Source organism: Ursus arctos, unplaced genomic scaffold (assembly GCF_023065955.2).
Source record: "Ursus arctos isolate Adak ecotype North America unplaced genomic scaffold, UrsArc2.0 scaffold_19, whole genome shotgun sequence".
Lineage (NCBI taxonomy): Eukaryota > Metazoa > Chordata > Mammalia > Carnivora > Ursidae > Ursus > Ursus arctos.
In genome coordinates this window covers 8,979,876-9,003,893 of record NW_026622863.1, presented here as the reverse complement: position 1 = coordinate 9,003,893, position 24,018 = coordinate 8,979,876, and the positions used below count along the sequence as shown (strand labels likewise).

The 24,018-nt window shown below is 35.0% G+C and overlaps 1 protein-coding gene across 11 annotated transcripts in view; it reads right to left on the bottom strand.

Annotated features, from left to right (window-relative positions):
* Positions 1 to 24,018, bottom strand: part of CYLD (CYLD lysine 63 deubiquitinase) — a 68,026-nt gene that overhangs the window by 39,642 nt on the left and 4,366 nt on the right. For 8 of the 11 annotated variants that reach the window (XM_057314071.1, XM_026494734.4, XM_048223668.2 and 5 more), the window contains exons 3-5: positions 21,000 to 21,651; positions 19,468 to 19,770; positions 16,881 to 16,986 (exon numbers count right to left, since the gene is read on the bottom strand). In XM_057314071.1, coding sequence (XP_057170054.1) covers positions 16,881 to 16,986; positions 19,468 to 19,770; positions 21,000 to 21,503 — 913 coding nt within the window. In that variant the 5' untranslated portion in view covers positions 21,504 to 21,651. The remainder of the gene's footprint in view (positions 1 to 16,880; positions 16,987 to 19,467; positions 19,771 to 20,999; positions 21,652 to 24,018) is intronic. The other 3 variants (XM_057314072.1, XM_044382379.3, XM_044382378.3) reach the window with 1 other exon arrangement.

Here is a 24,018-nt window from a genome sequence, read left to right as displayed (position 1 = left end):
ATAAAAAAAGTTCTGGAACTAGAGAGTAGTGATGGCTGCACAACATTGTGAATGTTCTTAATGCCACGGAATTGTACATTTTAAAGGGGTGAATATTCTGCTGTGTGAATTATATTTTGATTTTTAAAAAGTTAGCAGAAAATCAGAGGCAAATCCCACAAATTAAGGGCTCAGTCCCAGAGACTATTCTCATTGTGACACCAGTCACCAAGCTCCAGGTTGTCTGCGGTACTACTGACTCACCAGCCATAAATTGGGGTTCCCAGGCCCCCCTCCTTGGGTTCCATAATTTGCTAGAATGGTTCACAGAACTAAGGGCAACACTTACACTTACCATTTTATTAGGATATAACAGGATATAATAAATTATACAGATTAACCGGATAAAGAGAGACTTAGGTCAAGGTGTGGGGAAGCGGCATAGAGCTTCTGTGTCCTCTCCATGAGCAAAACCCTCCCAGCATCTCCATGTGTTCGGCAACCTGAAAACTCTCCAAACCTTGTACTTTAGGGATTTTCATGGAGACTTCATCAAGTAGGCATGATCAATTACTGACTCCATTACCAGTTCCTCTCGCTTTTCCCCTCTCCAAAGGATAAGGACTAGAGCTGAAAGTTCAAGCTTCTAATCATGGCTTGGTCTTTCCAGGGACCACCCCCCATCCAGGAGCCCACCAAGAGCCTTCTCACTAGAATAGAAGACACTCCTATTACCCAGGAAATTCCAAGGGATTTAGGACCTTTGTGTCAGGAATCCAGGTCAAAGACTAAATATTAGCAAGAACTGAGGATATATATATATAATATATTTAATATATAGTTATAATATATTAATAAACATTAAATAATATAAACTATATATTAATATATTAAATAATATAAAACATATATAATTACATACTATCACAGGATGAAATAGTTCTCAGTAATAAAAAAGACACATGAGTGTGTCAAAATGAATTATACTGAGTGAAATAAGTCAGACAAAAAGAGTACATCCTGAGTTACTGCAAATATGTAAGATTCCAGAAAAGGTGGACAAATGTATACTGACACAAAGATGATCGATCAGTGGTTGTCTGGATTTTGGGGGGGATGGGGCAGGCAGAAGTGGGAGGAAACAATCACAAAGGGCATCGTTATGGGTGATAGACATGCTATCTTGATTGTGGTGAATTTAAGAATCAAAACACATGAGCAAAGGGAGGAAAAAAAAAAAAAAAGAAAGAGAGAAGCAAACCAGGAAACAGACACTTAACTGTAGATGTAGAGAACAAACTGATGGTTGCAGGGGGTGCGGGTGGGGGGAGGTAAAATGGGTGATGGGGACTAAGGAGGGCACTTGTGATGAGCACCAGCAGATGTACGGAAGTGTGGAATCACTAAACTGTATACCTGAAACTAATATTACACTGTATGTTAACCGAAATTTAAATAAAAATTAAAAAAAAAAAGATACAGAAGGCAAGCAGGTAATTGGGGGGTCAATGTTGGGAGGGAAAGATCTTACATACCCTTTTAAAAATTCTGCGTAAATATGCATGCACTGCATAATCTAAAAAGCCAAATTAGCATTACATTCCCAACGTCCAACACTAAAAAAAGAAGACGCAGGCTGGACTAGAAAAAGCAGAAATGTATCATTTCGGGGTGGCACTAAATGATCTGCTCCAGCACAAGAGCTCTAAGAACGTGAACACGTCAAATGAGCTACGTTAGAGTTCTTAATATCTGAAGCAGAAATGAAGAGAGGAAACATTTTAAAACAGACTGAAGGCTCCTGCCTCTGGGAGTCAAAGGTACTCCTCCGAAGGCCACTGTAACAAGCAACTGATGGAGATAATTCTCGCCTCGTCTCCAGCTGTTGAACTGCTTCACAACAGTTTTAAATGCTGGGAATATTAATCTTGTCCTACAAACGAAGGTAATTGGGCAAGAAAAAGAAACTAAGGAACTAAAGGAGACGCCGTGACTCTTTTTCTCTCCAAAAAAGGGTGTTAATGATGACATGAGATACAGACGAAGACGCATTCAAAAGCAACTAATTTTCATTTGGACAACTTTACTTTTTAAGTCTATTTGTGAGCTTTATTTTGTTGGCGAAAAGTATAATTTGTGTATTACATTATAAAAGCTGGTATCGTTCTCAATTATCTTCTATTCAAGGTTTATGAAATCAAGCTTTAAAAGGAGAAGAAAAAGCATTATTTTCCTTTCTTGTCACTGCTCGGAGAGCCAATGACAAGGACAATGAGAGCCACTGATCTAGAAGATCATAGTGTGCCTGACAGGTGATTCCCAAGAGATTCGTGTAACTAACTTTTATTATTTCAATCCTACATCACTATTTAAATAAAACAGAATGGTAAATGTTTTTGAAGATAAATAGTATTAAAGAATTCCTTTGTCAGGTCATATATAATTTCATCACAGAAAAAACAGAAACGGGAGCTTTTCCTTTCATTTTCTTTTTAAGTGCTAGTGTAGGACCCAAGACCATTTACATTTCAAACAAACTGCGACATGGCAAAAAATATACGGAAAGAAATACAGCTCTAGAGTTTGGGGGGGAAAAGGCATTTCAAATCTTTATTCTACTGCAGACTAAGAAAAACACAATCAATTATACAAAAGCCAACTTCATAGTTCAGGTATCTTTTCCTTTCTTAAATTATAATACTAAACTAGTCTTCTCCCTAGTCTCCCAATTTACTCGATGTAATGAATTATATTCACTGGTAAAATGCAAAATTCAAAGAAGTTCAATGAAGGTAGGTAAAAAGGATGGTTACACTAATAAGGTTTTGAGTTTTCAAAAGCACCCTTTAGAAACTTTTTGTGTAGTTTCAAGTTTTTATTTCAATTCCAGTTAGTTAACATAGAGTGTGATATTGGTTTCAGACGTAGAACTTATCGATTCAACGCTCACATACAACAGTCAGTGCTCATCACAAATGCCCTCCTTAATCCCCACCACCCATCTAGCCCATCCCCCTGCCCACCTCCCCTCCAGCATCTCTCAGTTTGCTCTTTACAGTCTGTTTTATGAAACCCACAAACATACCTGATTTGGTAAGACAAGTTAAATTACATTTATCCGTGTGATTTTGGAGAAACATTAGCACAGAATTGGTTACCCCTGTAAGAATACTTTAATAATGAAAGAAATTTTATTTTACAAGGGATTCTCCTTAGCCATCCAGCAATTTAACACTATAAAAGTAGCATAATTCACAGAATTTGCTTAGGACGGGATTTCTCAATCTCGGCAATACTGCCATCTTGGACCAGATCATGTTCTGTTGTGGGGGCTGCTCTGCTGCACTGTCAGATGTTTACTTCGTAGCATCTCTGTCTCTATCCACTAGATTCAAGTAGTACTCCCACCCCACATGTGATGATCAAAAATGTCTCCAGACATTGCAAAACATTCCGTGGGGTCAAAATCACCCAAGGTTGAGAACTGCTTGGCTCAGAAATAAAATGACCTTCTTATAAAGGTTTTGTACTAAAACTTAAAAACAATTTAAAAAAACTTAAAAATTCAATAGTTATAGTGTGAAACGATACTGTATTTCAAACAATCAGAAACTTAAATGGGTGATGGGTATTATTAAGGAGAGCACTTGTGATGAGCACTGGGTGTTGTATGGAGGTGATGAATCACTCGTTCTACACCTGAAACTAACAGTACGCTGTATGTTAACTAACTGGAACTTAAATAAAAACTTGAAAATAGGGGGAAAACAGTACAAAAGAAAATCCATCACACCTACCCAGAGAAATCCCCTTTTTTCTTGAATATATGTTCGCCACACTCCAAAATATATATTTAAAAATAAAGCTGTAATGATGGAGTAAGCTCATCCCGGATCTCTTCTCCTGAAATAATAGATTTAAACTTTGACAAATTACATATAAACAACTACCTGCAGGCACTGGAGAGTAAAGAAAAAAAAGGAAAAAAAAAAAAGAAAAAAGAAAAAGAAAACCCAACAGTCAGATTATGAAGGAGACCCAAAATATTTTAAAAGGGCACAATGCAAATATATAATCCAAAATTGCTGAACATGTTTAAAAAAAAGAAAGAAAATTGTGACCCATTCTCAAAAGAAAAAACCACAATGGATACCAATCCATAGACTATTTTGATGTTGGAATTGGCAGAGAAGAAGAATTTTAAAGGAACTATTATAACTACGCTTAATGAGGAAAAAGAAAATATGCTCACAGTGAAGAAGATAGCAATATCTCACCAGAGAAATAAAAACTATTTAAAGAAACAAACGAGAAAGAACAAGATGGATGTCTTAAAAATACTTCTAAAAACTTAAAAGGCAATATCTGAAAAAATAATTCATTGGATGAATGAGTTTTAGCCTTAAAAACACAATATGGACAAGAGAAGGGGAAGTCAGTAAAATTCAAGATGAAACCGTAGAAATTATGTGAAGAACAGATACATAAAAGTATGAAAAAACAGAGCCTCAAGGACTGCAGGCACAATACCAAAAATTCTAACATGTATCCATCTGAAGTCACAGAGAGAGGGAAGACTGAAATGGAAAAAGAAGGCACTTGAAAAAAATAATGACCAGAATGTTTCCTACTTTGTTAAAAGATATAAATTTACAAATCCAAGAAGTTTAGTAAACTCCAAGCAGGATAAATATGAAGAAAACTATGCGAGGGACATCATAGTTAAACCATTGCAAGCCAAATGTAAGGAGAAATCATCAAAGCTCCAAAAGAAAAACAACATACTGCATTACATACAGAGGGATAATGATTTAAATGACAGCTAACGTTCAGCAGAAACTATGGAGGTTAGAAAATGCTAGAAAACCACGGAAAACAGAAAAGAAAAAAAAATCAAACCAGAATTCTATATACACTCAAAATCTCCTTTAAATATGAAGGCAAAATAGATACATTTTCAGATACAAGAAAATTAAGAGAAATTCATTTCTAGAAGAACCATACCTCAATAAACAAAAGTTCTTCAGGATGAAGGAAAATGTTAATAGGTGGATACTTGGATTTCTCAATTTCTTTAAAATATATACGATTTCAGCAAAAAATACAATATTTTCTTGTGGGTTTTTAATGTACATAGATGTAACACACATGACAATAGCATAAAGGATGGGGAAGAGGTAAAGACTTACATGGTAGCAAGACATCTACATTTTACGTAAAGTTGTACAATATTAACACTAACTACACTAAAATATTAGGGATATATATTGTAATCCTTGGAGAAAGCACTAAAAGCAATAGGACAATGAAATGCAGCTAAAAAGCCAATAGATTAGCATAGAATTCTTAAAATTTTTCAAATAATCTGCAAAAAGGGTAGAAGAAGAGTATAAGAGGAAAGAAAAACAGGGACAAATAAAAAATAGATAATAAAATTACAGTTCTAAATTCAATAATACCAATAATTACATTAAATGTTAATAAATTTCACAATAATGAAAAGACAAAGATCATCAGAATAGATATTTTAAATTATATACTGTCTAAAAAAAAAAAGCATGGGAAAATGAAATGAGGGAAGGGAGAGAGAACATCTCAATCCAATAATACAGTGGAGGTAAAGCAGAAAATTAGGACAAATAGAAAACAATGAGGCAGTAGAAATAAATCCAATTATCAGTAATGATAAATATTGGTAGATTAAATCTTCAGTTAAAGTACAAAAATTGCCAAACTAGATTAAGAAAAAAAGATATCCCACTATATGCTGTTATAAGGGACATACCTAAAAAACATAAGTGGATGAAAAGAGAAATACCTGGAAAATACTAACCAAAAGAAAATCTATCCACACCACACAAAATAGAATTTAAGGCAAAAAGAATTACTAGCAATGAAGATACTGCCTCTCTCCCTCTCCCTTTCTTTCTCTCTATATATAGACAGACTATATAACGATAAATAGTTCAAATCACCTGGAAGATCTAACAATTCCAAACTCTAGGTACTTAAAAATTCTAAACATGTATGCAGCAAATAACCATTTCAAAATTAAAGCAAACACTTATAGAATTAAGTAGAAATTAACAAATCCATCATTGTGTTAGGAAGTTTTAACATACCTTGTTCAGTAACTGACAGATCTAGCAATTAAAAACTCAGTAATGATACATAACATTTGAATAGCATAATAAAGCAGCTTGCTCTAAGAGACATATAAAATATGCATGCAATGCAAGCAGGCTACAATCGGAGCAAACACATTCTTTTCAAGTCCACACAGAACATCTCTGTAAACTGATCATGTACTAGGCCATAAAGTCAGCCTCAACAAATGTCAAAGGACTGGTATTATATTCTTTTACCATAAGGAAACTGAATTAAAAAGAATTAATAATGACCAAAAATGTCACCTAAAAATTTAAAATCATATTTTAAAATAGCTCATGGGTTACATAAAAAAAATCATGAAGGAAATTACAAAATGCTTCAAATTTAATAAGATAACTCCATAATAAATTTTGTGGAGTAGATGAATACATAGAATCTATAGTCTTAGATGCTTTATGCTAGAAAAACTAAAAATTAATTAAAGTAGTTAGAAAAACAACAAAACAAAAAAAAGCCAAAGGAAAAAAAATAATTAAAAAACAGAAATTACTAAAATAGAAAACAAAAGTCTAGAAAGGATTAAGAAAACCAAAAGATAATTTTTTTTTAATAAATGAAAGCAAGAAACCTCTAGTAAAACTGTTGGAAGAAAACAGAGAGACACGAACAACTGTTTGAATGAAAACAAGGACAAAACCGCAGATACCGCTGAGATTTAATAGCAAATAAGAGATCTTAAGAATGTTCTGCCAAAAACTTTAAAAACAAAGATTAAATGGAAAAATTCATTAAAAAATAACACTTTCTGGGGCGCCTGGGTGGCTCAGTCAGTTAAACGTCTGCCTTTGGCTCAGGTCATGATCTCAGGGTCCTGGGATCAAGTACCTCATCAGGTGCTTGTGTGTGCTCTCTCTCTCGCTCTCTCTCAAATAAATAAATAAAATCTTTTTAAAAAATAACACTTTTACAAAAGACTTTGAATAGCCAAAGCAATCCTAAGGAAGAAAAGCAAAGGCAGAAGCATTACACTTCCCGATTACAAACGACACTACAAAACTACTGTTTTGTAATCAAAACAGTATGGTACTGTCATAAAATCAACACATAGACCAATGGAACAAAAATGAGAGCCCAGAAATAAACCCATGTTTATATGGTCAATTAATATTTGCCAAGGAGCCAAGAATACTCAATGGGGGAAAGGGTAGTCTCTTCAATAAGTGGTAATGGGGAATCTGGAAAACCACATATGGAAGAATGAAACTGCATCCCTATCTTACACAAAAGTGTACTTAAGTTCACAAAAGTGAACTTAAAATAAATTAAAGACTTAAGTGTAAGACCTGAAACTGTAAAACTCCTAGAAGAAAACATAGGGAAAAGCTCCTTGACATTGATCTTGGCAATGATTTCCTGGACGGCACAAAAGAAGCACAAGCTACAAAAGCAAAAATAAATAAATGAGACTACACCAAACTAAAAAGCTTCTGCACAGCAAAAAGGAAACAACTGGTAAAAAAATAAAATAAAAAGGCAACCTACAGAATGGGGAAAAAATATTTGCAAATAATATAACTACTAAGGGGTTAATATCCAAAACATGTAAGATTTCGTACAACTCAACAGCAAAAAACATCATGATTTAAAAATGAGCAGAGGAACTGAACAGTTTTCAAAAGAATACATACAAATGGCCAACAGGTGATACGAAAAGGTGTTCAAGATCAATAATTATCAGGGAGATGCATATTAAGAATGTAAGGGACCTGTGGAACACCATGAAGCAGATCAACATGCACATTGTGGGAATCCCTAAAAAAGAGAGAGACAGAGACAGAGAATATCTAAAGAAACTTCCCGAATTTGATGAGAGCAATGAATATAAACACCCAAGATGCTCAACAAACACCAAGTAGGATGAATTAAAGAGACTCCCACACCAACACATCAGAATCAAACTTTCAAGACAGAATCTTAAAAGCAGCAAGAGAAAACCAACTTGGCACATACAAGGGATGCTCAAAAAAGACATATTCAGATTTCTCATCAAAAACTTTGCAGGCCAGTAGACAATGGGCCAATGCATTCAAAGGGCTAAAAGAAAAATACTGTGAACCAAGAATCCTGTATCTGGTAAAACTGTCCTTCAGAAGTGAGGGAGAAATTAAGATATTCCCAGATAAAGAAAAACTGAGGGAGTCTGTTTCCACTAGACCTGTCCTACAAGAGATACTCAAGGGAGTCATGCAGGGTGAAATCAAAGGACATTAGACAGTAACCTTAAGGCACATGAAGAAATAAAGATCTCAATAAAGGTAAATACATTGGCAATTACAAAAGCCAGTACTATTGTAACAACAGTTTGTAACACTACTTTTTCTTTTTTACATGCTTTAAGAGACTCAACTATTTTTTAAAAAAACAATTAGCCTAAAATCTAGTATTATTGTAACTTTGGTTGGTAACTCTACATTTTGTTTTCTACGTAATTTAAGAAATCAATGCATTTATAATACTTAACCAGTTTATGCTTTACGGTGTACAATGCACAGATATGTAATTTTGTAGCATCAATAACTGAAAGGGGTGGGGTAGAGCTGTAAAGAAGAAGAGTTGTTTTTATGTTGTTGAAGTTAAGCCAGTACTAACTCAAACTAGAGCATTAAAAATTCATGCTGTTAAATGTAATCCTTGTGGTGAACACAAAAAAAATAGCTATAATATATACAAAAGAAATGAAAAAGGAACATTTCACTACAAAATCAACTAAACACAAAAGACAACAGTAATGCAGGAAATGAGAGTGAAAAAAACTAGAAGGCATATAGAAAACAAATAGCAAAATGATGGAAATAAGTTCCTCCTTATCAATAATTACTTTAAGTATAAATTGATTAAATTCTCCAATCAAAAGACAGAAATTTGAAGACTGGATAAAAACGCATGATCCAACTATATGTTGTCTATAACAGACCACTTTAGATCCAAAGACACAGAGATTAAAGATGAAAGGACAGATATAGATATCCAAAGCAAACAGTAAGCAAAAGAGAGCAGTGATGGCTATACTGGTATCAGACAAAATAGACTTTAAGTCAAAAAAGATTACGAGAGACAAAGAAGAACATTTCCATGTTAATGAAAGGTTCAATGCAGCAAGAAGATATAACAATTATAAACATTTACATATCAAATAACAAATCAGCAAAATCTATGAAGTAAAAACTGAGAGAACTGAAGGGAAAAATAGTTCTACGATAATAGTTGGAGACTTCAATCCCCCACTCTCAATAATGGATAGAACCAAACAGAAATAAGCAAATGGAGGACTTAAACAACACAACAAACCAACTAGATATAACAGACACACACAAAACACTCTACCCAACACCAGTATACACATTCTTCTCAAGTTCACTTGGAACATTTTTCAGGATACACCATATGTTAGGCCACAAATTCTCAACAGATTTAAAAAGACAGATCTCATATGAAGTATCTTCTCAAGAGGATGAAATTATCAACAACAGAAGTAAAACTGGAAAAGCCAGTAATTTGTGGGAATTAAAAAAACACTTTTAAACAACCAATGAATCAAAGAAATCACAGGGAAATTAGAAAATTCTTGGAAATAAATGAAAACAAAAACACAACATACTAGAACTTAGGGGATGCAGTGAAAGCAGAGGGAAATTTATAGCTATAAATGAAAAACAAGAGAAATCTCAAATCGACAACCTAACTTTACAAGTAGCTTAACAAAGCTAGTTTGTAACAACTTTACAAAGCTAGCAGAAGGAAAGAAATAAGATTAGATCAGAGATTAACAAAATACAAAATACACAACAGAGAAAATCAATGAAATCAAAAGTTGGATTTTTTAAATTATCAACAAAATTGAGAAAACTTTAGCTAGACGGACTAAGAGAAAAAGAGAGAAGACTCAAATTACTAAAATCAGAAATGAAAGTAGGATCATTACTACTGATTCCACTAGACCTGTCCTACAAGAATAAACCATAATAAAAAGGATTATAAGAGAGTACTATGAACAAAAGGGAAATCCAAAGAATGGGAGAAAATACTTGAAAATTACGTATCTGGTAATGGATTAATACACAGAATATATAAAGAATGACTAAAATGACAGCACAAAAAAACACACGCATATACATATATATATGTTAAAAAATGGGCAAAGGACTTGAACAGACATTATCTGCAAAGAAGATATACAAATGGCCAATACATGAAAAGGTATTCAACATAACTAATCATTTGGAAAATGCAAATCAAAATTACAATGAGATACCACCCTCACACCCGTTAAAACGGCCACTATCAGGAAACCAGAATAAATGTTAGCAAAGATGTGGAGAAACTGGAAAACTTGTGCATTGCTGGTGGGAATGCAAAATGGTTCAGGCACTGTGGAAAACTCTGTGGTAGTTACTCAAAATTTAAAAATCTATTTACCATATAATCCAGCAATTCCACTTCTGGGTATATCCCCAAAAGAACTGAAGACAGGATCTCAAAGAGGTATTTTTAAACCCATGTTCAGAGCAGCATTATTCTTAATAGCTAAAACGTGGAAGAAACTCAAGTGTCCATCAAGGGATAAACAGATAAACAAACATGGTATGTACATATATAATGGACTATTATGTAGCATGAAAATGAAGGAAATTCTGAGTCATGTAACAACACAGATGAACCTTGAGGATATTATGCTAAGTGAAAAAAGCCAGTCATAAAAAGGCAAATACTGTATGATTCCATTTATATGAGGTTTTCAGAATAGTCAAAATCATAGAGACAAAGAGTAGAATAAGAAGCTGCCAGAGGCTGAGGGTGGAGACCGGGAAGTTATTGTTGAATGGGTATAGAGTTTCAGTTTTACAAGATGAAAACTCTTGCAGAGATGAATGGTAACAAGGGTTGCATAACAAGATGAATGTGCTTAACACCACTGCACTGTATACTTAAAAACGGCTAAGATAATAATGTTATGTGCACTTTACCACTATAAAAAAATATGAATTTAAATACAGGTTATTTTTACGATTTGTTTTTAAAAACTTTAAAACACGTGCAGATGACAAACTGGACCGAGCAATGTATGAATATGATGAAGTCAGATTTATATCAGAAAAGTAAGGCTGATTTAATATTAGGAAATTAGATTAAAAGAAAAGAAATACAGGATTATGTCAATAGACAAGGAAGTCTGATAAACTTCAACATCCATTCGTGATAAAACTCTGAGAAAACAGGGAACAGTAGGTCACCTCTCAAACCTGATAAACGAGGGCTGCAACAATAAAATCCTAGGGCAAAGATCACACTTAACAGTGAAATGCTGAAAGCACTCCCTTTGAGAGCAGGAGCAAGACCAAGACAGCTGATATGACCACTTCTATTCACTATGTATTAAAAGGTTCTTAGAGCTAGGACAGTAAGATAAGAAACCATATTTTAAAAATAAAAGATACAATGATTAGAAGGACGAGTTAAACTATTAGTATTTGCAGATGATACTGGCTGGATACTAAAAAAGTAATCTATGGATAAATTGAGAATTTAATACGATTTTAATAAGATTGCTTGCAACAAAATTCAGCAGACAAAAGTCAACTGAGATAACACACTCACTAGGATGGGCAGAACAAAAAACTCAGATAATAATAAACGTTGGCAAGGATGTGAAGAAGTCAGAACCCTTACACAGTGCTGTAAGAATGTAAAGTGATGCAACCGCTTTGGAAAACAGTCTGACAGTTCCACTAATGATTAAACACAGAGTTACCAAATGCGCCAGCAATTCCACTCCCAGATATATGCCCAGAAAACTGAAAGCATATATCCACACGAAAACTTGTACGTGAATGTTGTGGCAGCAGTGTATATGGCAAAAGGTGTTAGGAACTCAGGTGTCCATCAACAAATGGATACATAAAATGTGGTACATCCATATGATGGGATACGACGCAGGCATAAAAAGGAGTCAAGTACTGAAACGTGCTACAACGTAGATGAACCCTGAAAACGTTGGGCTAAGCGAAGGAATCCAGTCACAAAAGACCATATATTGCATGATTCTATTTCTATGAAATGTCCAGAATAGACAAACATACAGAGACAGAAAGTGGATTAGTGGTCAGTTAGGATTAAGGAGCAGGAAGGGATCATGAAGGAATAGCTAAAAAAGGACAGGGTTTCTTCGTGAGGTGATGGGAATGTTGTACAACTGACTATAGTGATGACTGCATGTATCCGTAAATACACTAAAATACACTAAATGGTATACCTTAAATGAAGGGATTATATGGTATGTGAATTAGATTTCAATACAACTGTTTTTTGAAGTTGACTGTATCTCTATGTATCACAAAAAATTGTTAGAAAATATGTTTTACTTTACAACGTATCAGAATGCATGCAAGAAATGGAGAAACATACAATTTTACTAAAAAGAGATTAAATAAATGAAAGGTAATGCAATGTTCACATATTAGAAATTTCAATATGATAAGAATGTCAGTTCTCCTCAAATGATTCTATAGGTTAACTACAGTTCGAATCAAAATCCCAATGGAACTCTCCCCATCACATTTGAGAAGTCAATTGTCAAACCGACAATGAAGAGGCATGGGCCAACAACAGCCAAGACACTCACTACGAGAAAGAACAAGAGAGGAAATGTACTCTTACAGCTAGAAGGCTTCTTGTCAAACTAGGATAATGAAGGCCTAGTGGTCTTAGTGTAGGGGAAGAGTAGAGCCCAGAAAGAGATCCATGTATAGTATGCTGAAACTGGACTTATACGCAGCAAGCATGGTAGATCAAATTGGGTATGTATCCCTCACATCCTACACAAAATCAGATCTAGGTGGATTATAGACTTAAATGTGCCTATTAACCTTTTAAGAAGACAATGTGGACTAGCAGGAAAATTCAGAAGAGCAATGAGGCAGGACTAGTGCTCCCACAAAAACATAAAGAATCGTTAAAAACAAGGTGGTACTGAATGAAGCATGAGCAGACAGAATAGAAAGTCCATAAATACATCATAGTGTATGTGGGAATTGAGTATGGTAAAAGTAGCATCTCAAAGGAGTAGGAAAACATGAACTATTTTAAAAAATTATTTATTTATTTGAGAGAGAGAGAACAAAAGAGAAAGCATGAGTGGGGAGAGGGAGAAGCAGGCTCTCTGCTGAGCAGGGAGCCCAATGCGGAGCTTGATCCCAGGACCCTGGGATCATGACCTGAGTGGAAGGCAGACGCTTAACCGACTGAGCCACTAAAGATAAACTTTTTAATCAAAAATGTTGGGATAACCGGGTAGCTATCTGGGGGAGGGACTAAACTGGATCCATAGACCACATTATACACCACGTGAAATAAAAATATGATAAAACCACAAGAGTGTTGGAAGAAAACATGGGGAAATTACTTTATAACCTTAGAGTAACTCGAAATATACATGCCATTAAACAAATCTGATAATTCAACTATGTAAAAATTTTTAAATTCTGCATGGAAAAAACACCTAAAGCCAAGTAAGACATTTACAAAGGGCAAATACTATATGATTCCACTTATATGAAGTATCGAGAATAAACAAATTCATAAAGACACAAAGTAGAGAATAGAAGTTACCAGAGGCTGAGGGAAGGGAGGAAGGCGGAGTGTTTCTTAATAGGTATAGAGTTTCTGTTTGAGATGATGAAAAAGGTCTTGAAATAGATAGTGGTGATGGTTTCACATCACAGTAAATGTATTTAATGTCACTGAATTGTACACCTACAAATGGTTAAAATGGTAAATATTGTTAGGTTTTTCTTACCACAACTTTTAAAAATGAGGGCAACCAGATAAAAAGGACTAATGATAAATGAGAGTTCCAAGTAGGGAACATTTACATCTCATATCACAAAAGAGTTCACTTCCCTAACACATAAAAAAGAAACTGGTAAGAAAAAAGACCGATAATGGAATTTTTAAAAAGACAAGGTATGAATATACAGCTCACAGAAAGAAAAATACAAACTGCCCTTATTCATATGAAAAGATGCTTAACCACATTCATAAGAAAAATGGAAATTAAAACTATACTGAAATATATGTTTCACCTCTCAAACTAGAAGAAAAATTTAACAACATATTCTCATGGTTAAGTATATAAAAAAATCACCCTCCTATTCTTCTGGTAAGAATATAAACTGTTATATACACTGCTTAAGGCAATTTAGTAATATCTAGAACAAAACAGACGCACGGACCTTTTCACCAAACAACCCTACTTCTGGGAATTTGTCCTATCGATTTGCTAGCACATGTGGGAAACATACATAGACAAGGTTATCACAGCACTGTTTGTAATGGTAAAAAGTTAGAAACAATCCAAATATACATCAGTAGGAATCTGGTTAAATAAACACGATGGAAAATAATACACTGTAAAAAAAAAAAAACAAGAACTTTTCTACTCAGATAAACAAAGAGCTACAAGCTATAAATTTAAGAGAATAAAACAAGGTGCAGGATAGTGTAAATACTATATTTTTTAATATAAAAAGGGAAGGGAAAATATGTATTTATATTGTATAAAAAAATTCTAGAAAGATACACAAGAAACTACTAAAAATAGTTAGCAGTGGGAGGCAAGGGATGGAGTATGGAGGCAACTGAAGTGGAGGGACAGAATGGAAATGAGATATTTCACTGTACTTTTTTTATTATTTTGATTTGAGATATATAAATATTTTTCTTATTAGAAGTTATTTTAGTGATTTCATAAGGGTTTCTAAGTCAAGGGTATATGCATTAGTCAAAACTCAAATGACACAACATGCATTTCATTACATATATGTCTTTTATCTCAAAAGGAAAAAACCCCTAAACTCCTCTCTAGTTTTTAAAGAGGAAGTATACTGATGTCTGTAACTTACTCTGAAATGCATACAAAAATAAAATGGATTAGGGCATGGATAGAGGGATGGATATATGAGAAAGCAAGTACAATAAAATGTCCATTGTAGAATCTAGGTCATAGGTATAGGAATGTTCAGTCTAAAATTCAAGGAAAGCCACGTATGTCAGACTTTTACAAAGCAAAATCGAAATACAGCTATTATTTGAATCCCATACTTCCAATTACATTAACGTACTCTTGCTATAAAACTAAGAGCTAAAGTAGAAAACATTTCCTCACTCAGCAAAACAAGCATTTATTATTTGCCAAGCCAACAGGGAACAAGAAGGGCTAACAGTGCAGGCTAGAAGGAATCCTAAGGACCATCTAGCATTAGCCCCTTCATTTTTACAAAAAAAGATACCGAGGACCTGAAATGACCTGTGGGGAACTCAAAAGTGTTCTGTGTCAAATTTAGGAAGAAGGGAAAAACACTGGAAGCAGAAAAATCACTTTGTTTGGTTATGATCCCAGCTATAGTAAAATTCAGCTTTTATAGAAGTAGAGACAAAATACATCTCCATGGAAACAATATTCCCAAGTATCCATCTGAGGCTGAGAAGTGTGCTTTTCTATGCAAGTCTTCACATCCGAAGTGTACGCACAGGATGTGGGGTGAGGAGGTACTAAAAAGAACAGAGCTTTATAATCAGGTCTGGATTTGAATTCCGGCTCGACCACTTACTGGATCCTAGCCCACCTCAGCCCTAGCTAAGCCCCAGTTTTTTTTATCAGCAAAATGGGAACAATTAAGACCTAATAAATTCGTCAGGAATGTAAAGAAGTACAAGTCCTCTAATTCATGGATTCATACATTGGTGGCTACTGAACGTAGGCTTTCTGACATTTATTCATAGTTGCGTAATGCTCAATAAAAAGCACCACCTCTGAATGCCTGTCAGTTTCGTATTAACATACCAACAACTGACTAGCCTGTGAATGGAATTCTACTAAGAGCAGGGGAAAGATGCTGTTGATTTCACCATCAATAGGAATTTATTAACTAGTAGATAGCAGCTATTAGGTGCCACGTGTTTGAGGTAAAAATAAAAGGCTGCTTGATGGGTTGGGTTTTGGTTTTTTTTTTTTTTTTAAGATTTACTTATTTATTTGAGAGCGAGAGAGAAAGCACGCGCAGGAGGGGCAGAGGGAGAGGGAGGGAGAATCTCAAGCAGATTCATGCTGAGCGCAGAGCCCAACGTAGGGCTGCATCTCACGACTGTGAGATCATGGCCTGAGCCGAAACCAAGAGTCAGACACAATCGACTGTGCCATCCAGGAGCTCTTTAAAGTTTGGTTTTTTTACAGTGTAAAGATGAGTGATCTATTTCTGACTATAGAGCCATGAAGCCTGATCAATTACACTACCTCAAAACTGGAAGAAATCTCATAGGGTATCCAGCAAGAATCCTCTCCACAGTAGATCAGACCACGTTACATGACCAACTTCTGCTTAAAGGCTTCTAGTCTAAACCAGCCTCTCACTCGTTGTATTATCCGACCCTTCTAATGATCAGAAAGGGCTTTCTTCCCCCACTCGGAACAACCAGGTGATGAAAAGTCAATGATGTCAAAAGTCAAAAATGTCACCCCACACTCACCGACTTTGGGAAATAAAAATCTTTAAGTGTTGTTTTCACTTGGGGGTAAGAAAGGATATTGTATTTAGTAACAATCCCATAATATAAAAAGTCCAGTTCCAAAAAATGCATCTTGAAGCTTGTATTTACATCCTCATAACAGAATACAGCTTAGAAACTCTGCCTTAGGTTAATACAAACATAATATATATAACACAAAGAAAACATACCTGGGATGATATCATTGATGTGCAAGAGAATTGTACTTTCAACACTTGCAAAACTACAAAGCTGCACTCCATCAAATCTGCCATCCCAATTGCCAATAGGATTATCCTAGAAATCAAGTAATAGAATGAAGTTTTAAACCCTGCTCGATAAAACATGAGTATGAAAATCTGTATTTTCCAGAAAAGGATCTTCCAAAAGATTTTACACTGGCCAATTATTTTTCCTAAAAGAAAAAAGAATATATCAGAAATATATTCACAGTAATTAAGTAATAAAGTTTTTGTTTGTTTTTGTTTATTTGGTTTTTGTTTCTGTTTTGGTAAAAAATGAGACCCAAGAATAACCAAGTTATTCTTATTCATAGATGAGCAAGAAATTGAAAGTATTCGTCATACTTTACAGGACAATGAATGCTAGTCTACATGGTAACACCCATCTACATAGGAAGATTTATTAATAATACATTGTTTCACCCAGAAATCTGCCCCCAATAAGCCTAGCTTGTTCTAATTACTCCCATACTCTCTGAGCACTGAAATATTCCCTTTGAACGCCTATATGCCCTTCTGTACATAGAAAATCTATTTTTTATTGTTCTTTTGACATTGTATGGATAGGTAAAAATTCCCACCGAAATACATTTTTACATTTAATTCGTTCATATTCCAATGTAGCACGAAGTAGTACAGTGCTGCTCACAGCACTACATCAAGAGATGAGCCAGTCAGGGGCGCCTGGGTGGCACAGCGGTTAAGCGTCTGCCTTCGGCTCAGGGCGTGATCCCGGAGTTCTGGGATCGAGCCCCACATCAGGCTCCTCCACTATGAGCCTGCTTCTTCCTCTCCCACTCCCCCTGCTTGTGTTCCCTCTCTCGCTGGATGTCTCTATCTCTGTCGAATAAATAAAATCTTTAAAAAAAAAAAAAAAAGAGATGAGCCAGTCAGACAACTGCCCTGACACCAATGTGTACAACATGCTATCGTCAGAAATAGACGGAGATGAAGAATATTGCGTTTGCCAGAACTTTCCTTTCAAAGAGCACATGAGAGGGGTGTGGACTGTACACTTGCACTGGCCAACTGAAGGATAGACAGAGGCAGGGGGAGAAGCTGGTGGGGCAAAGCTCCAGGCAGCCTGCTCCGAGGAAACAAGATGACCCTCAGGACTGCCATCTAAGGAGGGGGAAGGCCTACAGGGCTCTTACCAAGTATGAGGCCCAAATGACCAGAAGCAAAGGAAACTAACCCCAGACTTCTTTCTCCAACCCTCCCTCCACCCAGCTCACAGTCTCTCCTCTAAGTAAACATTAAAGGTGTGCTTTATTATTAGGTATCCTGAGGGACCCACACATTTTACTCGGGCTCTAACTTTTCACGTGGCAAATGTTCAATAAATGTTTGCCTAAACAATATAGTACTGTTTGTCTAACTAATAGGTATCAAATAGAATTTCCTAGAATTTCTAAACACAAGATAAATTGATGCTAGAACATTCATACTCCACCAAAAAGTATGCCTGAGTAGATAAAAATAATCACTAAAAACATCGTGAGTACAAGAGTCTCTTAGTCACGATCTCTCCCAACTCATTCTAGTGATTAATAATGCTGTGTGAGTTACTTCTTTCTACCTAACAAACTCTTGTCCATAGTTCCAATCTGTGATAAAAATGTTCTCAGGCTCTTTCTTCTCCTTCTCTTGATGCCCACAGGTAACATTCATTTTGCCATATTGGAATATTTCCATTATGAACAAATATGATTGGAAGGTAACATTAAAAATGGCACAAAACAGTGAACAAAAGGACAAATACTGTAGGATTCCACCTATAGGAAGTACCTAGAAAAGGCAAATTCACAGAGACAGAAAGTGGAATACTGGCTACCAGTAGAATACTAGCTAAGAATGGGAGTTAGCATTTAATGTGGACAGAGTTCCAGTTTGGGAAGATGAAAAGCTCTGGAGATACGGGATGTACAACAATGTGAATGTAATTAAATGCCATGTAACTATACACTTAAAAATGGTTAAAATGGTAAATTTTATATAACATATATTTTACTACAATGAAAAGAAATTTTTTTGAGTGAATTACATCTTAAAGAGATACTCTAATCATCTTTTCCTCTAAAGCAATACGTTCTTCCTCCATGTAGGTATTTTCCATAAATGATGTTCACACTACTCATTAAAATTAGATCAGCCAAGAAGATTTTACAAAATATTATAAAAAAAGAATCACAGACTAGGGGAAAAAAGAAACCTTTGTAAAATAAAGAAAAATAAGACGTCATGTAATGCATTCCGGTGTTTTTTTTTTCTGTTTATTGGTCAGCTATGGTAGAGCAAATTTAAGGATTGAAACATTATTCCAGTTTATTCAAATTGGAAAAAGTGTAAGTGTTACTCCATATCTAGACTCCTGTCCCATATCAATGTTCCTTTACCAAAGATAAATTAGAAGATTTTTTTTAATTACTCCAAATTAGTCCATTTTAAATATTCAAAGTGCTTAATGTGTACCAAAAATTGGTCATAAAACTAACAGATATACCCACAAAGGTAATATACTCCAAAAGTTTCTTACCATGTCCACACCAACAAAATATCCTAAGCTTTCTTTTCCTGGCAAGACATCACAGAATATAACTGTGCCAGACTCTATAGTTTCTCCAAGCTTCAAAGAAACTCTGGAGTTTATTTCCAGAGGGGGAAGTTCCATCTGCATTGTGTCCCCTGGACCTGCAAAATCACTTTCCAATCCATTGTCATCATCTTCTAGGATTTCTAGCTTGTCCAACGCAACAAATACTCCACAGTCTTCATCACACTGAAAAAGCTGTTTCCCTTGATATATCCCATCAGTGAAACCTTGGCCACGACCTTCTTCCTAGTTTTCAAATGAGAGGGAAAAAAAAAAATGATTGATAGATAAAGAGATGGAGAAAGATGGCCCACAAGTAAAAAGATCCACTCTGGGGATTTTGGGGAAATCACTGGGAAAATTCTAAATGACACATACAAGAAATATAATTATTCGCAGCTGTTGTTGAACTTCGAGTGTCTAAAAAAGAATAAAGAAGAAGCTATATCTGATGCTGAAATATAATTAATTAATTAATTAATTAATTAAATTTAAAATCATAATTCCACTGTGAGAAAGCCTGGCTAGATTCTACACTGTGATTTGAATAATAATTTTGTCATAAAAAAAATTCACTTTAAAATAACGATAACATTAGGTCCATTTACTGAGTACTTACTATGTGCCAGCCACCGTGCTAACTCTTGAATCAGCGTATCACAAAAACACTTCAAGGTATGTACTGGTTTCACTATTTTACAGATGAGGAAGCAGATTTAGAGAAGTAGCTTGGTTAAGTCACCTGGCGACCTAGCTAGTAAATAGCATAACTGGGATTCAAATCTCCAACTGTTTTACAATCACTGCTTTAAAAACTTTAATCACTAAATAAGGCATGAAATTCTATACGCAAGAATGTAAACATGTAACTGACATTTAAGTTCTTGAGAATTAATATTAATTTTGGAAATATATCACAGAGCTCTTGGTTCTCTCTTTAGTGGAAATAAATTCCAAGATGATTTTCACATATATTATGAGGGGCGACCATATTCACACATATTATGAGGGACATTTAAATTGCTGCACCTTACTTTTCTAAAATCTTACTGCTACATTTCATTACTTAGTAGCACACACTGAGAAAAACTGAGAAACCTACAGATGCTAATGTCACAAGATAATTAACAATTTTTGAGGCGAGTAATTCAATTATAACTGGTAGAGTTCATTTTTAACATAGACAATGTTAAAATATCTAAGATTTGAAAGCCCTGAATAATTACACAACCTATGTGTATTTCCTACCATAGTAGGTCGTTTTTTAAGAAGTTTTCGATGTATCATCTTTGCATCATCTCAATTTATCATTAGAAAGTAAATCCTAAGAATTACGAATATTAAAAATTATAGAAGATGTCTGGAAAAACTTTTTTGTTGTATTTAAAGTGGAAAAAAAAATACCTGTGGGCATACAAATATACACAGAAACACACACACATACACAGCCCACTAAAACGGTTTATCAAACTTACCAGTAATTCTACTCCAAAGAATATTCCCGACACTGTCCTCTCTGCTAATAAGGGTCCTCTGAAGCGCACAACTCCAGGAAATTTTTCTTCCCCAGATCTCAGCTGTACTTTCACAGGGCAGCCCACATCTATCTGGAGGCCTTTACTTAGTCTGTTTCTGTTCTTAAACAGGCTGAACCTCTCTTCACAATTGGTAATTGCCAAAAGCAACTCTGTGAACTTTTCATTTATTTCTACAACATCCTTTTCATCAACAAAGAGAACTGCGTGTGGTTGCTCTAAAATTTTTAATCCAATCTGATTTTTCTTGCCTTTTGCAGAAGGAATCCTCGAGTGCCCCACAGAACGATCTTGGATATACTGTCCTATACTCCCCTTTGGTACTTTAAGGAGCTTTTGTGTTTGTTTGTCTGTAACACTGCATTCTTGAAGAAGCAAATAAAAAATCCGCTCTTCCCAGTAGGGTGAAGTAACTTTTTCTTGGCTCCATAAGCCTGAACTCATTGTGACATTAACTCCAAAATATTAACTCAAAAAAAAGGGAACTACTAAGTTTGTAGTAAAACCGCAAAAGATAAATTCACTGGCAGTCCCAAAGCACGTTTTTAGCAATTTGGTGTCCATGCTGTAAAAAGACAGCAAAGCAAAATGCCTGGAGGACAAGCAAAAAAAAAAAAACTTTACACTTTATTCTACATGAGCTAAAATTAAGATTAAAGACTTCTTAAGATCTCATTCGATTAGTAAAAACACACACATAAATGAAATACTTCCAAAAGTACCTAAAAAGGTTAAAAGACATATATTACTTGTATCTACTGTAATTTTGCATCTTTAATTAAGGAGATCCAGTTGTAAAATATCTTCAAAGACAATACGATAATGTTTGTTTCCAAGGCAATGAAATTTACAAAATCAAATTCGAGTAACAGATAACATTATATGCATATTTAAGTATACATATACATTTTATAACTTTAAAAAATAGCATTTTTAATAGACTCCACTTAAATGAATAAGTTGCTGTATTTGGGCAAAACACACATAAATCAAAAAGGCTGTTATTTCTGTACACGCAGTTTAAGTAAAATGTTACCCACCATAATTATTATAATAAACATCTTTTATCAAAAAAAATGATGAATCATATTTTGCAACTTTAACCACGATTCATTTATCTGCGTTCCATATTTGGAGAGTGGATCATTTATTTGCTTTCTGATCCAGTTTCACTTCCTTCATCACGTACGTTTTGTCCTTAGATAGGCAAATGTTCATCTTTTAATCAGAGCCATCATTTAATTTCCCAAAATCTCAATCAGATACTGTAAATCTGATTATAGTTAAAGATGTCTTTAAAAATCAATTTTGTAGCCACTAAAACTTGGACTATATAACAAGGAATAGAACTGTAATACAGTAACAAATGTAAAACTTTTTATACCACAATTTTAACTATGTCATCCTAGAAACGAATACATAAAGATTTCTTTTTCAATTTCAAATTTTCATCTAAAATTTTTATAATACTAATCTTCCACAATTAAAATAGCCTTCTCAACCCTACTTTGATGGTTAAAAACAATGCAATTTCATCAAATCAAATTAAGATTTAGTTCATTATCTTAATTAGCTTACTGAAAAAAAAAAAGGTCTTATGTATTCTCTGTCACATGAGTGTGGCCATTTGGTTTCTAAATACAGTTATTTATTCCATCCTTCTTTTTGGGGAGGGGGTAGGATGGGGCACACGGAGAGGGACAGAGAGAGAGAGAATCTTAAGCAGGCTCCATGCCTAGTGCAGAGCCCAACGCAGGGCTCGATCTCACAACCCTGAGATCATGACCTGAACCAAAATCAAGAGTCAGAAGCTTAACCGACTGAGCCGCCCAGGCGAGCTTCCATCCTCCTTTGAGGCAGAGGTATCCATTTCCATTCCATTTCACAGGAGCAGTTGAGAGCACTATCATATTTATCTATTTTATTCTTGGAATTTAGAAAGAGATACTCCTAAAACTAAAGAACCAAATTTTAAGTTTAATAATGTAACTGAATGATTACATAATCTGTCAAATGGATACATGGAATGCATCATTAGATAATGAGGCGCTCTAGAATTGGTCAAGTTGTTTTAAAAGTCTGTCCCTCTACAACCCAGAATGAGACCCGTAAGTTACCCGAGACAGGATAAAAAGTTTGGCATTCCTTTAAACCAACATTATTGAAATAATGTGCAACACTTAGTAAAGGAAGAGGCAGAGCTGGTGTAAAGTGGTTCTCTCTCTCTCTCTCTCTCTCTCTCTCTCTTTTTTTCCCCTTTCCTTATACTGTGTTTGTCTTAATTCCACTTGAGGGCACTGTCTACTTCGGCAGGAACAGAATCAATTTATACTTGCCACTTACATAAGACACCTGTGGAAACCCCTATCTTGGCACCGTTATAAACAAAATCCCTCCTGAAGGCTACCCAACCAGAGACCTAAACCCTTAATGTGGCTGTATTCCTTTAAAGTACCAAAATGAAGTATTTGTTATTTCTGGCTAAAATTCTTCTCAAATGTCAACAAGGAAATATTCTTTTCTGAATCATCGAATTATCAATATGAATATAAACTCTCATGTGACTCTCAAGACGCAAAGATGTTTGGACTTTGTTAAAAAGGCTTGGCGTTATGCTTTCTGAGTTCCTGTGTCTGCTTCCTATAGATTTACCGTCTCTGATTTTCCCTTGCACTCAGCCATTTTCTGTGGGCTCCTACAGGGTGCATTTGACTCATTTCATGGCCTTGTTGCTTTCCACCTTACTGCTTCTAATCAGTTCTGAGAAGCCAGGGGATGAAATATGTCTGTGTGTTTAGAACAACAACAACAATAACTAAAAGAGGGATACATAAATTCTGAACAGCCTTTTAGGGGTGAAGCGCAGAGGCTTTACTGCATGGACACTGACTGGGTTACTCCCAGAAGGTTGAGACCGTCACAAAGCAACTTCTAAAGAAGTGAGTTGCGTTGTTCTTTT